The sequence below is a fragment of the Vespa crabro genome, chromosome 4, assembly GCF_910589235.1.
Source record: "Vespa crabro chromosome 4, iyVesCrab1.2, whole genome shotgun sequence".
Classification (NCBI taxonomy): Eukaryota; Metazoa; Arthropoda; class Insecta; order Hymenoptera; family Vespidae; genus Vespa; species Vespa crabro.
Window position 1 is genome coordinate 5662609 of NC_060958.1, and position 17398 is coordinate 5680006.

The following is a 17398-nucleotide window of genomic DNA, read 5'->3' on the forward strand; positions in this document are numbered from 1 at the left end:
TTATATTCGATAAAATCGTTTAGATTTTATCTCATTGAATTAATCATATCCATTACAATATTCATTCTCCTTTTTTTTATCTTGCTTTGTTAATTTTAGATACTTCGTAAAAAGTAAAGTCACACTCCTATCTTACTGCTCTACTTGAATCATGGATAAGATAGAGCACACACACGTACACACATAGTGATATAGAGAAGTATCTCACGGGTCGATTTTCTCTACATCAACAGAGTTCAGCGGCATTGTCAGTGCTGTCAGTTGACGAAAGAAGTGGACCTAGTACAATAAAAATGGTAATTTTCTGTAATCTGAAGATTCTTTAATGGATCATAATTATGTTAATTACGTTTCTCGTTAATACCATTCGTTTCATTCGTAGTCGTTCGGTGAAAAAATTGCATCGATAATGCAAAGGCCTGGCCAGGATCCTGTCGCTAAGGACGATGTTCCCTGGTGGATGAAGTATGCTGCGCGAGGGCTCGGCACTGTAGGCGGTTTCAGTTAGTTTTTATATATTTTTTTTGTCCTCCTTTATAATGCTTCATTCGTATACTCTAATATAGCTAGATTTTATATTATATATCAATTTCACATATTGCAAGTAACTATTTTTTTATGAAAGAGATATACATTTTTAGGTTGTTCCAAATAGAATATTATATATTATTTTTATATTAGTATGAATATTCTCGATACAATCACATTTATATTTGTTACAGTCGCAATCTTTCTGGGAGTTTGGAATTGTGCATCGATTTTATTTGCTTCGATAATCTGTTTTCTTAGCGGTATATGGCAGATGTTAGCTGGTTTTATAGTTCTGATGATTGAAGCACCTTGTTGTTGTATGTTCATCGATTTTGTCCAAAACTTAAGCGATATGGTGGAGAGCAAACCTTATTGGAATAGAGCAGCAGCTTATTGTTTGTAAGCGTTATATATATACATATATATATATATATATACATTTTTAACTCTTAATTATTGTTTACAATAATATTTCATTGATAAAAATCTTAGAATTTCAAATAATACCGTCGTGTATTTTTTATTATTTTAGATTAGCATTGCCACCTGTCTTCCTTTGTCCAAAAATAGAAAGCATACTTGGTAGCGGATTTATTTTTGCGACTGGTATTATATATGGATTAATGTCAGTTGGAAGAAAGTAAGTAAAGATTATTAAGCATTATTAAGTATTATTTTAGAAATTATATAGGAGTCATAATTATATCATATTTATACACATAAATTTTGTAAAATAATATATAATCGAGTATACGATAATTGACATCAAAGTAACAAAACAAATGATACAAAAGGTTCAGATTTTGTGAAAAAGTATTTATTATTCAAATTATTTATTTTCAAAGTTATTATAATTTCTTGTGTATCTTTTTCATTGTCATTTGTATTTGCTTTCAATAATGGGAAAGAAAGTTTGGGATATTCATGCGTCAAACAATGCACATATAATTTGCTTATGGATGGATTTTTATCATTGTGTTGGTTTTACTTGCGCTCATTGAAATTATTGCTTTGGTTTTTGTAAATGTATGTTTAAAATCAGGATAACTTATACAAAGTTTACAATTATATTGGGGACTAAAAATTATGTAGAGCATTTTTGTGAACGTATTTTAATGCTTTTAAATATTGAAAATGATAAAATATATATATATATATATATATATATATATATACATATATATATATGTATTTATATATATGTATTTATATATATACAAATTGAAAGAACGTGTGTCAATATTTTTACTAATGAACTGACACAATAACAGAGGAACCAGGCCCGACCCGACAGGAATGACGTCGTCGGGTGTGGGCTCCCCACAGGGTACAGTACCTCCTACTACAGATCACCATACCACACTCATGGAGGATCCTGATGTCTGGAGGCCTACATAAAACATCAGATATTCATTGTACCACTTCACTAACCAGGCAATAATATATAAAATTCAATGTTATCCCTATGTGAATAGCCTCATCGCATTCGTAAATATGGCAGCTTGTAGCATACAAGTTGTACATCATTAGCTAATTCTATATGTCTCATAGTGAAGAATTCGTGCTTGTCTTGTTTGCTAATTTGTTTATATGCTGCTTACGTAACCTTTCTATTTTATGCGATTGGATTTGATAACTAGCATATGATTCATCATCATAAACTAATATTCAATCATTACATTTTCAATGTATTTTTACATTATATTTATTATGCAGCTATTAGGTATTATTTTATTTATTAAACAAGGATAAAAATCACAAAAAATTAATTAATATTTGCATATCAAGGATTATATTTTAAAGGTACTTTTATTTTTATCTTCAGGTTCTTTATATTTTATTTTGAGGATTATGTAATGGCATTCATGCTTATTTATATAAAGTGCATTCAGCAATTCATTTATTACAGCTATATCTAATAAAAAAAAATATCTACTTAGATACAAGCATTATAGCAACATTTAAAAAAGCATGTATAATTATAAATATTCGATATTCTGAGGATATATAATGCAGGAAATATCCTATTGTAAAATATAATATAATAAATAATTACATTTATTTTATGAAAAATGATATATTTCAGGGCACCATGGGGAGAAATGAGATCAACAGCAATGGAAACACAAGCTCCTTCATCAAGTATGCAATCAACGCTCGTTGAAAATGCTCAACCAATGGGATATAGTAGTAAACCTGATAGTAATGTTTGACATTTAACGTACATTGGCAAAACAATTCGATATTTCGCGTGAATGGTGGTGTGTTGTAATGACCTGGTCAAATAATTGTTAGGGCTATGAACATCTATCATAAATTATGATACCCATTGCACTAATGCTGATGTCTTATTGAAATTTTGATGTTTAAATAGGCAGTTAATTTTATTTTAAATGTGACCAACAATGCCTGATATAAGCCATTTGTACCTACATATAATCAAGGATGCAAAACGGTTTAGTATTAGTCTTATATTCTTCTGATTTGCATCTTATAGTTATATGAACATTAAATCGTTTTGCATTTTTGTATATCTGTAGTACACCTCAGGTTACTTATAAACATTATGTTGGCCTATCTTGTTCAAACCTGCTTTATTTAGTATCAAGAAATTTAGGATTAGATAATCAATATACAAGGTCTGTATTGTTAATTACAATTGATATATAGAAATTGAATATATTATTAAGTCTACATTATGCTAATGTTCTTTACAGCTTTACAAAGTGCCAGCTGCATTTTCATCATTGCATCTTTCAGTGACACTTATTTACCAGTAGTTATTTTATTTGAAAAGAAAAAAAAAGAAAGAAAAAAATAACAAACAAACAGAATTAAAAATTGTCAAGAACAGTGGCGTAGTTTATATATTATCTATAAAAAATATGATTCTCACACATATTTTTCATATGATAAATATAATACATAAGTATGATTGAGTTTAAAGAATATATTTACTTGCTAATAGTCTCAATGATTAAATATAATTACATGATTTTGAAAGGTTTCTTATATCATTTTAAATAGTATAAGAAGCATTAGCTCTTACAATTGAATGAGTCATTAATATTAATTTTATGGTTTATTATCGTTATAATCAAGTGTATAAATGACGACTGTATTGTATATAGAAATGAATTTACACATCTTTCTTCCATTAGTTTTCATGTTTATATTCTTCCTATATGAAAAGCCTGAAGTAACAAGACGATATTAGGATAATTATTGACACTTCATTTGTTATTTAAGTTTAATTATTATATACTTATGTTATTCAATCTGTTACTGATTTGTTTGACTTATTTTGTGATACAATTCGATAGACTGGTCTACTGTCACACTTTTTGTATAAGTGTGAATAGGAAGCTATAATTAAGAGTTTCTTAACATATTCCTGTACTATTAATAAGTATCACATTTGGAACATTATGTTCTACTATTTATAACTGTTGTATCTAATATCAAATGTGCCAACGTGCAAATCCTTTTCTTCATTATCTTATCTTTTTTATAATTTTATTAACAACAGTATAGCATTTCATTAGACTAATAATATTTGGTTAAAAATATTATTTTTAACTGCAGCATTATTCCAACTCATTTTCTTCCTACATTCCTTGCAAAAAATTTCATTCATTCATTCAAGATAAAAGACTAAAAATTATTCATTATCATCTAATTTATTAATTATAATAAAGTACTCATTGTATTGTGATTAACAGATCTATCATAAAAAATCCTAATGATAAATACATAAGAATAGATACATAGTTCCTTTTGTTGGATTATCATTGTGATTTGTTTAAAAATTAAACGTGTCTCCCAATTTATACATTTATGGTAATATCAGGTCAATATATTTAAAAGATTATACAAACTTTGGTGCATCATTGGTATTATGTCAAGAACATTAACTGCTGTAATAAAACATCACCATTCGTGGTACAATATGATTCATGTCTATACACATACGCAAAATATATTATAATATAAAAAACATTCACTAATATAAACAGAGAATGTATGGAATTCACAAAAGTTGACGATAAAGGCTATTTAATTATCTTCTTATTTTATTTAATGATATACTTAATTATGAGTCTTTAATATTTCATATTTTCTTTTTATCATTTAATAATAAAATATATAATTTATTGTTTTTAAAAAAGATTGGTAATAGGGGTGAAATTAAATCATAAGGTAGCTGAATATAGAACAAATATGTATGTGTTAAAATAGGAAAGTTATGTGTTGGATGAATCTGCCACACAAGTTAATCGTTGAATTTAAACATTTAAGGAATAAAGTATTTCGATGTATGGCAGATATTAGATAGTTATGTAATTAATAGATATAAAATGAAATATGCGCTATTTTTATTTATATATATTATGAGATATAATTAGATTTTTTGGAGTTGATATAATTTCATTTAAATGATTTCAATTTTTGATTTATTGTAACAAATTTCGAGTATAAAAAATATTATTATTTGAAAAATACAAATAAAAAGAAAAATGAACATTTATTTTTTGCGCTATATATATATATATAGACACACATACAAACACACTGTATTATATATTATATATACAATACTTTGTCAATCTTAAAAATAATTGTAATCCTAAGATTGTGAATCTGAAATTTAAGCATTTGATGCAAAGGTTAACGAATGGAAAATAATTCAATTTTACTGTTTTAACTAGATATATTTAATGGTTATGGTAAATATATATATATATAGTTAAAAAATAATAATGTATAAAATATAAAAAACATATTATTTTTATTGATCTTTTGTGTAACACAGAGACGTACGAACTTTCGATTCAGCCTATTTTTCAAGAAAAAAAAAAAAAAAAAGATAAAAAATTAAAAGAACAATTTAATATCATAAATATATAATTCAATATCATTGCATATCATAAATAAATCTATTACGATGTATAAATTAAATGGAATAATCTTGAATGATAAAATTGTGCGTGTGTTACATAATTATTTTGTTATAATTTAAAATAACACACGTCATGAATGTATACAATAAAAATAATATGTTTATATGTATTCTTAAGAAAGCAATCGAAATTTGTTGTATTGTATGGATGTCCATCACAGGTGTAATATAATAAAACAACTCGTTTGGATATTAAGCATTAAATATTGATGGTCAACGATATCAGAATCATGGCATTAAAGATGTATTTTTGATCAAACACTATAAATAAAAATTTGTCCGCATAAAAACTTCTTCGAATATATTTCGTAAAACACAAAAATACTCTTATTGCATATAAACAATTTTGATTTTCCCGCGTTCATAAATAAGAATTTGTATTGTCCAATCGTATGTTAGTACTCATTGACGTTTTTCAAGTGGAATACGCCCTCTGTTCTACGACATTTAGCCGAGGCCATTAACCGTTCGGATAAGTTCGGGTGCGTGCACGAGCTCGTACGAAAGTTACATTCCGTTGGGCACCTTCACCATGAGTGTTTTCGCCCGTCCGTCGGTGTCTCGCGAAAAATCTAGTTTTCCTTGTTCGCATTACCATATATAATGCAAAGATATTAATGTACGAAAATCAGACGTGAAAAACGTCTAAGTTAAGCTCGAGTAATGAAGTGTTGTAGATCGTAAAGGAGAAGAAACAACAGTGAAATTTATTATTCTAAAGAAGTTAAGAGGTAACGAAGAGGAAAAACATGGGGAACTGTTTCAGCAGTAGCAGGGATCCGGATAAAGACAACTCTGATAGGATAGGCAATCCCAACATAGATGCTGTGGTATCGCCAACTAGTCCAGTGCCAACACCACCTCCGGATCCTATAAGGCCGGTCCCACAAATTCCAGATGCTAATGTGCCAAGTGCTAAGATATTCGTAGCGCTTTACGATTACGATGCTCGTACAGACGAGGATCTCAGCTTTAGGAAGGGTGAACATTTGGAAATACTCAACGATACTCAAGGAGATTGGTGGCTAGCCAGAAGTAAACGGACTAGAAAAGAAGGCTATATACCTAGCAATTATGTTGCTAAGTTAAAATCGATAGAAGCTGAACCGTAAGTAATAAAAAACTTTCATTTGTTTTTCTTTTCAAATTAAGAATTATAAACTTTTTTTTTGATCGACATATATATTTCCACAATTCTTCTTTACAAACGATCGTTCGATACCGTTGTCGGATTGGCTCGCACGATCTTAGGAAGTATGAATAAGTTACTTCCATTCCATTCGATTTATACTCTTTAAAATGCAACTCACAAAATGTTTTACAGTTATGTATTGGAATGGATAGTGTGATTGGCATCTTTCATAATATTCAAATTTAATAACACACTGATACAATGAAATGTAGTATAAACGTGGATCGTTGCATTGCCCGTAAATAGTACTGTATTTTCTTTGTTACATTTTCACCTATTGAATTTCTCTCTGTATAATAGCCAGCTAATATGACCTTGCTTTCACCAACAGTATTTCTCTTGGCTCTCCCAGCTTTAATAGTTTGGTTGAGCACCTCTGTCTGTTAATCAGTGAAGATAAGCACTACTTCCTTTCCTTTTTTTCCCTCTATGTTTTTAGGTGTACAGAATTTTATATATATATATATATATATATTTATATAATTTACGATTATAAATAACGATTCCATCGCGGATTATTTTATATCAACATTTTTAAACTGTAAAGAGAGATTACCATTACTTTTTGCATTATTTATTACTTGTTTATTAAATTCGTAATGTTTGAAAATCCATAACAATTGGAAATGATAAAAGATAAGAAGATAAAATGATGAAGTAGGATGCTACAGAAAAATAAGTATTTCTTTAGAAATCAAGTTACAAAAACAAATACATGTTCTTGGAAGTACTCTAGAAAGACTGTCACACATATTTGTTTTTATTTTTATTTTATGGTTAAATAATATTATTTTTATATTATAAATTCTATAATATTATTATAATTAAAATAATATTATATTTATAGTGGAAGATTAAATGGCTATGAATATAATTTTTATTAAATATATATACAATGATAAATATTATCTATACTTGATTACTACCTATCTATATTCTATGAATGATGCTCATGCTTATGACACATAGATACGATGATTCTGTATTATTATTACTATTTTTCATAAAAACACGCGTATAATTGTATTAATGTAATCCGATAAACTAATTTCATTATGGTTTTTATATTTTTATTATAATTATATTTCTCATATATTTTTCATGCATTGTGATATATATATTTTTTTTATAACATGGTATTTTTTTAATATAATTTTTAGGTGGTACTTTAGGAAGATAAAACGAATTGAGGCAGAAAAGAAATTATTATTACCAGAAAATGATCATGGGGCATTTTTGATTAGAGATTCTGAAAGCCGTCACAATGATTATTCCCTTTCAGGTAATATATAGCGCTAATGATATTTAAGAGAATTCCTTCACTTTTTAACTTCCATCAAATTGAGTTAATATAAATTATATTTATAGTACGTGATGGAGATACTGTCAAGCATTACCGCATACGACAATTGGATGAAGGAGGCTTTTTCATTGCTAGGCGGACAACATTTAGGAATCTTCAAGATCTTGTTGAACACTACAGTAAAGATGCTGATGGATTGTGTGTAAATCTCTGTAAACCGTGTGTGCAGGTAAGCAGAAATAAAAATCAAATTTGGATGAATCATGTGAAAGATTTTATTTTATTTAAACGGAGTTTAGACAGCTTGTTGCATGTCAAAAAAGAGGTGTTTCTCACGGCATTAAAAATTGTACTAAAAAATTTTCTTTATTGGTTAAAAAATGCACCTTCTAATAAAATGAAAAATATTTAAGAGATTTCTACAAACAGATTTCTATAAGAGAAGTTTGTTATATTAGAGTTTGAATAAAAAGAAACTACTTTTGTAGAAATTTCTTCATATGGAATGCAAATACAATTTTGTAATTTATTAAAGTGAAAAAGTAAATATTAGAGCATGTTTTATTTTTAAAAATGTGGTTATAATATTGGTAATTTTGTGCTTTTTTAGAATAATTGCAAATGGTGAAGCAAACGATTTTGCTTACAAATTAATGCGTGTGTTGTGTAGATTGATCATATTGTAAATTTTTGGTATACTGTCTAAACTCCAGTTGAATTTGCTTTAAAGCCAGTCTGCTCAATTTGTAACCCAGTTCGAGAGGAGCATTGTCAGTCCTATATCCAAATGCTCGTATCTCTTCACTGATGTTCTATGAAGAACATAAAATATTAATCAAAGGATAAAAAATTTCATGTTATTAGAATGCTATGGCTGTTTCATACATGGCTTTGCATCATGCATACACTATTATATCAGCAAGCCAAAAAATTCCTTATTGCATGCTTTTTACAGTGATACAAGACATCAATTCTTATTTTATATATATGGTGTTATTGTGTGTGTGATACAAAGTAAACTTTGTAGAAGATTTCATATCTTAAAAATATTAAAAAATGCATACATGTGCAATCTAATATTTTCAGAAAGAGGGAAATTTGTTATAGCTTACAGAATTATAGATCTATCAATTAATAAGAATAAATGATATTGTATTTATATAAAGTTAGATACATTTGTCCACCTTTCGAACCTCTCGAACCAGTACTGAGTAGACTGGCTTTATGCATATAGCACAAAAATATTTTAATTTTAAATTATATTTTACTATTAAAAGAGTTATCTATTCCTACAGACTATTTAGGGCAATCCAATAAAAAGTGCATGTAAAAAATATTAGAACAGAACCTCGATCATCAATAAGCAAATTAATCCAATCTGTTTTTGTTTATTGAATGTTTTACAAATTCCTATTTCGTTATTCCAATAATCGAGGTATCATAATATTAAATACTTCTTCGATTTTAAGAGTTCAGAACTACTACTAGTATTAAATCCACAGATTTATTTATTTTTTTTTTTTACGATAACATTTATTTTAACAAATAAATTTTTACGAAGACGCTTATTTTAAACAAAATTTCTCTTACGTCAACGTAATGATATTATACATTTCTCAGAATGATAAAAAATCTATGTAAGATATTTAGTTATATAATAACATTTTAAATATATTACAGTTATAAGGAAATCGAGGTTTGAAAACAACATAGTTTCATAAAAATGTTTCCACAAAGTTCGATATTTGAATAGAATTGTGTTTGTTTCTCTGTTATTGCTTGCCCTACTTCCTGCTGGATTTTCTTGGTAAATTGAATGTCCCAATATAACATAACATGTCATTTTTTCTTCTTAATGCAATTACTTTGAATCATTTTCTCTACACGTACAGCACAAGCCTGTTCTATACGGAATTATGTTCCAAAGGCATTAGATAATAAGCATTCGGCTGGAAACTTAATTCTTTTCATGATTCTTTATGTACTTTATTGTACATCATAGCTTTTTACATAGTTGTTGTACACACGCACATACAGGGATGCGCTTAGGCGCTATTTACATAGCACTGTTTCATAAGTTGAGACAATTTAAGGAATTACCAGTGATATTTGTGTGCATAAAATATTTACCAAATGCAGGGTATCTCAGTGACATTTTACTCTGTCTGTATACTACACTACTGTCCATTACATTTAATATATTATCACAAAGAATAAGAATATCACTTATGAAAGACTACAATTAATATAAAAGTGTATTATAATTAAAAGATATATTTTTTTATATGTAGCTGAGAGACTCTGCATAGTGATTTAAATTCATCAGTTTTTTATAAGGCTGGATTTTTAATCCATTGACTCTTATGCACTGTTCCTAAATTATTATAGTTATACATTTCTAAGTATATTTTGTAAGAAAATTTGAATATGTTACAATAACACAGGTACTGATTACTTCCTAAAGAAAAAAAAAAATATATATATATATATATATATATACATATACACATCAAAAATAAAAATGTGTGCAATGGAAGTGGATTGTATGTATATGTCCCTGATATTATATTTCATATACATCATATATATTTAGCATCACACACATGTGGGAATAACTAGTAGATTATATAATCCTATTAAATCGAACGTCACTTCGCATGTAATTAGATAATTTCAGTATTTGCCTTATTTGCTTCATATATAGTAGCAAAGATTTCTTTCCATTTATATGTTGTTGCATTATCATTATATTATATTTTTTTTTATTAAGGGGACTGACCATTTTTTGTTCATATTTATTCAGAAACATTAATTTTTTACTTCCTACTTCCTCTAATGAAAATATTTTGATATAAAGTTTGTTTAATTTTTTTTATACGTATAAACATACTGTTAGCTTGCAAACAAAAATGTTTAACATTGTCGTTTTGATATTAAAGCAAATGATTAATTAACTTTTATAAATAAGAAAGATCTATCTGGTAAGCTAAATTAAAACTCACAAATCCAATTTTGTTACATATATATGTAAATAGATAAGCAAGCATAAATCTTTAACAAAGTCTATATATAATCGTGTTCAATTGATATATTTATCGTTCTCGATCTGTGATCATCTTTTTAACAAGATTAAATAGGTTCATTGAAAATTCTCAGGCATGTTTAGTATGGTGCAATTTATATATCTTCCTAAGCATTAAATTGCAATGCATTCTTCTAATATATGACCTCAGTACTTAACAATCTATCTCTATCTCCCTTTCTCGTTCTCTCACGTATATTGTTGAATAATTATAATATAAAAATATGATAAAATTTTCAAATAAAGTATATCAGAGAAAAAAATAATGGAAACATTATGTGTCAATGATTACGAAAGTGGTCTAAGTCATTTGAAATATTAAAAGAAATATTTTTTAACATGCTATTATTAATATTTTTAAATTACATAAAATAATTATTTTACAAGAATAAATATACTTAATATTTTTATTTGTCATTTTATAGAAAAATAATTTTGTAATAATTCAAAGTAAAAATCTAAAAATATTTTAAAACGAAATATATATAACTCATTTTCTTATATGTAAGATACATATATATATATATATATATATATATATATATATATATATGTATATATATATAAAGAAAAAAATTTGCGATAGGACATGAATAATCGATAAATAGTATAAATAATTGTCGAGTAAATTCATACTCTATTATTTTCAATATGTTTATTGTTTTTCAAATAAAGAGAACGTGTGTATGTTATGTAATACATACATAGGATAATTTTTTTAATGGGATATTGGATTGATAGTATACGAAGTAAAATTCGAATACGTCGCAATAAGTATGAATAAAATTTTATTTCGTCTATTATTTGCGTATTTGCACAAATAGTGAGAAATAAAATTGCCTTTTTTTTTCTTTTTTTTTTTTTTTCTTTCATGGAACGTGTTTGTCAATTCTTTCTCGCTATAAAATATATACGAATGCATACAGACTTTTAAAATGCTACGTTATCATGTCGCTAGCGACGGTGCATTTAACGTTGAGGTTTTTACAGACCATTTAAATTATTCGAAATACGAGTATCCATCCTGTTTACGAAAAGTTTCAATAACTTTATGTAATGTCTGATTCGAATGTCATTTGTTAAACAAATTCATGCACACACGCACGCACGCAATCGTTTAGAACCAATCGTATTGATTGGAATTTTACCAACAATTGATTAATCCTTTTTGTTATCAATCTTATCGGATTAATTTTATCGTAAAATTATTATTTATCAAATTCGTACAATACATTTTTTATATATTTATATATATTGACAATTTTTATGTATATATACACACACACATATATATATTTATTTATTTATTTATTTATTTATTTATTTATTTATTAACAATTACAAAGATGCTCAGTGATATTCATTCCTGCATACAACGTTGGCTCCTCATAACTGCGATGTAAGTAATCTAATTCGTTTAAGGGTGATATGAAAAATTTGAATATATTATCCTGAAAAATTTTGCTCTAAATTTTGTTCTAATTTTGATCGATATCGTAATATGCATATTCGTCGTTATTAGATGTAAAACATTATATAACACGATCTGTTAATTATTTCGACATAGAAAATACCTACATATATACATACATACATATATACATACATGTACATTATACATATTAATATATATATATATTAAAATTAATGAGAGCACATAAATAATATAGGTGATTTTGCTTTGAGATCTGCTTCTCTCTCTCTCTCTCTCTCTCTCTCTCTCTCTCTCTCTCTCTCTCTGTCTGTCTGTCTCTCTCTCTCTCTCTCTCTCTCTCTCCCTCCCTCCCTCCCTCCCTCCCTCTCCCTCCCTCCCTCTCCCTCTCCCTCCCTCTCACTCGCTTTGTGTATTCGCGTTTTTTGCTATTGCATTGTATGAACTTTTACGATCATTTGAAACTCATTTAATCGACATATAATGAGTTACATACAATTACAAGACAATAATGTGAACAATTTAATCGACATTATCTACATTATATAATTTGATCAAATCGTTAAATTTTGTAATAGTATTAGGTATACTTCAAGGCCTCTTTATGAGTATGTCGTGTTATTTTTTTTTTTAACAGTTTAGAACACTCAAGAAGGAGCTGATAGCACATAATATATTCTTGGTGTTTCCTTAAGTTCATAAGGTTTTCTTCTAACCTGCAAAATAGAAGCACATATATATATATGTATATACATATATATACATATATACTCATATATACATATATATATATACATTAACATACATATATATACATATATACTCATATATACATATATATATATATGTACATTAACATACATATATATACATATATACATATATATACATATAATTAGGTAGTCCCCTTAAACCATTAGCAAGTTTTCATTCCATGCAATAGATTCTGCATTTAGCGCATAGTTGTTTATAGCTTTAGCCACATTATTAAATTTTATGTAGGTATTTATGGGATATATATTGCTTATAAAATGCAAACCGAATACTCTGAGATTTTTTTCTTTCTTCTTTTCTTTCTTTTTTTTTTTAACTGTCAGAGTATTTATACTCGTTCTAACACAAACATTTTTTATTCTGCCAGTGGAGAATTATCGAAGATTATTCATAGAAAGCTTTGGTATTAATACAAAAAGGATGCATTTTTGTTTAGAATGGCTTTAGAATATGTTAGCCATTGACTGGCCCGTATCTGGTGTGTTTATAGGTTGAGAAACCTGTAACGGAAGGCCTTAGTCATCGTACACGAGACCAATGGGAGATAGATCGTTCATCCCTTAAGTTTTTGCGGAAATTGGGACAGGGTCAATTCGGAGAAGTATGGGAAGGGCAATGGAATAACACGACACCAGTAGCTATCAAAACTCTTAAACCAGGCACCATGGATCCGAAGGACTTTTTGGCAGAGGCACAAATTATGAAAAAACTTAGACATGCCAAGTTAATTCAGCTCTACGCTGTTTGCACAATGGAAGAACCAATTTATATTATCACAGAATTGATGAGGCATGGCAGTTTATTAGAATACTTGCAAGGTAATCTCTTGAATATATATATATATATATATATATATATATATATATATATATATATATATATATTTGTTGTAATATTATGTAATAATTTAAGGCATTTAATTGATAAACTTATTTTCTTAATAGGAGTAAGAGGAAGAGCTTTGAAATTACAGCAATTAATTGATATGGCTGCACAAATAGCCACTGGTATGGCGTATCTAGAATCACAGAATTATATTCATAGAGATTTGGCAGCGAGAAATGTTTTAGTAGCGGATGGTAATGTCGTTAAAATAGCAGATTTCGGTTTAGCCCGACTTATCAAAGAGGACGAATACGAAGCCCGTATAGGGGCACGATTTCCAATTAAATGGACTGCTCCTGAAGCTGCTAATTACAGTAAATTCAGTATTAAGTCTGATGTATGGTCGTTTGGTATTCTTCTTACTGAACTTGTTACTTTTGGAAGAATACCATATCCAGGTATTGTAATATATTTATATATTACAATAATATTTAAACATATATTCGAAGGACATACAAGGTTGATTATCGTTATTATTTTTCATAGGTATGACAAATGCAGAAGTATTAAACCAGGTAGAACATGGATATAGAATGCCATGTCCACCTGGATGTCCAACGGCACTATACGATATTATGTTAGAATGTTGGAACAAAGATCCTATGAAGAGGCCGACGTTCGAAACTCTTCAATGGAAACTGGAAGATTTCTTCACAATGGAGGGATCAGAATATAAGGAAGCATCTGCGTATTGAGAAACCGAAGAAGACATTTGTAATTTTCAGTTGGCTTTGCACGATCGTCGTATCATTCGTATGTTGAACGATGCCTCGTGCTTCAATAGTACTTTATCGTCGATAGACGAAAAGTCCAGAGTTATGATGAGTATTCATTCGAGATATGAATGCTTGTGATATTTGAGAATATAGTACATTTTATAATAGAATATTAGGGGTCTTTTTATGTTTTGTTTTATTTTTTTTTGTTTCTTTTTTTTTTTTTATATATATATACACACGCACATTAAAGATAAATGATATCATTTATTTTGCTAGTAGTACAATTAATTATTTCTTTTTCATTTATGCATTCAGGCTGCCATAAAATGATATAACGAGTTTGTCAATTCGCCAATTCGTAATTTTACAATGATATTGGCACTTCGATAATTTTTAGAAACAGAAATACATGTTACGTATTATATATATATATATATATATATATATATATATATATATATATATATATATATTATTTTAGATATTAACATTAAGAAAACGCGTATAAGTGTAGATATTAACTGCCTTTGACACGACCATGTGTAGCGATCAACGATTATTATTATTATTATTATTATTATTATTATTATTATTATTATTATTATTATTATTATTATTATTAATATTATTATTAATATTAATATTAATATTATTATATATTATATCATCGTGTCGTCATCGTCGTCATCATCGTCATAAAAAAAATGTTAATTACTTGGGAAGATACATTTAAAATAGGTGATGTTTTTTCCGTTAAAAGTATTATGAAAAGACAAATCTCTGTCAAATAATTTGGCAGTTTTTACTCGATGAACGAATGAACTTTTTATCAAATTTTGACGAAAGGATGGCCTATGAAAGAATTATTAAAGTACTATTGAAGCACGAGGTACCGTTCAAATATAATTGATACGAACATTATGTATCATTCATATGACGAATGACGCCTCGTGCTTCTAATTGCAAATTTCATATATGACGGACCACAGTCCATTAAAGATCATTCCTTCTTCTTCTACTTCTTCTTCTTCTTTTTTTTTCTTCTGCTTCTTCTTCTTATACTATAACGAATTAAATTAATTCTTCTACATACAGATTTTAATTTGAGTGAAAATGTATATAAAAAGAATTTTATTATTACGAATTTTGAAAATTTAGAACGGTTGCAACTGGTCCGTCCAAAACAGCTGACGATAACCTAACGAAAAGTTCTTTTTGTGTCTCTACATTAATTGGTGTGTATCCACTTTTTGTCATAATTCGTATATATCAGGTGTGAAAAATACACACACACACACACACTCACATACAAAGTATTTTAAGACAATGCAAATAATCTTAAAAAAAAGATAAATGAAACAATAACAACAAACAACAACAACAAAACCTGTTTTTAAGTGTTCAAAATAAAAAACAAATAACAAGTTAGTCGTCTTCTAAGATCGACCATATGAAAGTTTACAAGAATTTACCTTAAATGTCAATAAGCTAGAATTATGTATACTGTTGATGCATGAACAATAATTATTGATGGATGTACCTTTTGCAAAAAGTGAAGGGTTAACCATATAGATTTCCAAAATAATTAGAGAGCGTTAACGTTCGTTCACAAACTCTTATTTGCATATTCGTGCTGACACAGCTAGATATTTAATCGTTCGTTATATATTCAATAACATTCTGAAGTATTTTTCATTTTTATATATACACACATTTTTATATATATTGTAATTTTACGGTTTTATTAGTCGTTTTACTACAATTTTCACATAAGATCTCTCTATTTTAACATTTTGTCTTCCTTCATTATATACATTTCTTCACTTCCTCGCCCTATCAGAACGAGTTGTAATAATAATAATAAATATTTCCAACGAAAGGAACGATCGATCGTGCCGTTGTGAATAATGTAAAACAATGGGATGATAATTATATTTATGGGCTTCATGTGTAAACGCGTTGGCGGGGGGGGGGATTACAGAATCGACGAGACTCATTGAATGCCTCTAGAGTACATAAATTAAATACCGATGCTTTGTGTATGCTTTATACTACTTATTTCCTTCGTTTAAAGAAATAGTTTTAACTTTATATACATATATATATAATGATGTCTTTATAATATTTTAATTATTTAGTAATCTCCTTAGAGAGAGAGAAAAGAATTTATATAAGTAAGATCATGTGTGTAATATGTTTTTATAGTATTAGTACTATTATTATTATTATTATTATTATTATTATTATTATTATTTTTATTATTATTATTATTATTATTATTATTATTATTATTATTATTTTGTTACGTACGATGGAAAAAGAAAACAATTGAATATCGTTTAAATTATTACCGTATCTATAAATATATATATATTTTTTTTTATTTTATTTTTTTTTTCTTCCTCTCTTTTTTTTTATTTTCGTTTGTTTTGTTTTTCTTTCTCTGAAAAGAATCGTCTCAAACTTGTAATCTAATATATGACATCTATATATAGCACTATAACAAAAATATGTATTATG

At 27.5% G+C, this 17398-nt stretch overlaps 2 protein-coding genes across 4 annotated transcripts; both read left to right on the plus strand.

The window, feature by feature from the left end:
• The first annotated feature begins 136 nt into the window (after positions 1 to 136).
• On the plus strand, positions 137 to 3341 carry LOC124423849 (calcium channel flower). Of its 2 annotated transcripts, XM_046962121.1 has the most exons (6): positions 137 to 296; positions 383 to 503; positions 723 to 930; positions 1064 to 1171; positions 1803 to 1965; positions 2618 to 2693. In XM_046962121.1, the coding sequence occupies exons 1-5, from the start codon at positions 294 to 296 to the stop codon at positions 1927 to 1929; spliced, it is 567 nt and encodes a 188-aa protein (XP_046818077.1). In that variant the 5' UTR covers positions 137 to 293; the 3' UTR covers positions 1930 to 1965; positions 2618 to 2693. The 2 variants fall into 2 exon arrangements, with proteins under 2 accessions (XP_046818077.1, XP_046818076.1); XM_046962120.1 differs by lacking the exon at positions 1803 to 1965 and having other exon boundaries at positions 2618 to 3341.
• Positions 3342 to 5949: 2608 nt separating this feature from the next.
• Positions 5950 to 16997, plus strand: LOC124423851 (tyrosine-protein kinase Src42A). 2 transcript variants are annotated; one of them, XM_046962126.1, is made up of 6 exons: positions 5950 to 6599; positions 7844 to 7965; positions 8052 to 8215; positions 13771 to 14092; positions 14219 to 14557; positions 14646 to 16997. In XM_046962126.1, exons 1-6 carry the CDS (start codon positions 6241 to 6243, stop codon positions 14852 to 14854), a joined length of 1515 nt encoding a protein of 504 aa, XP_046818082.1. In that variant the 5' UTR covers positions 5950 to 6240; the 3' UTR covers positions 14855 to 16997. The 2 variants fall into 2 exon arrangements, with proteins under 2 accessions (XP_046818082.1, XP_046818080.1); XM_046962124.1 differs by having other exon boundaries at positions 5951 to 6599; positions 13765 to 14092.
• Positions 16998 to 17398: the final 401 nt, after the last annotated feature.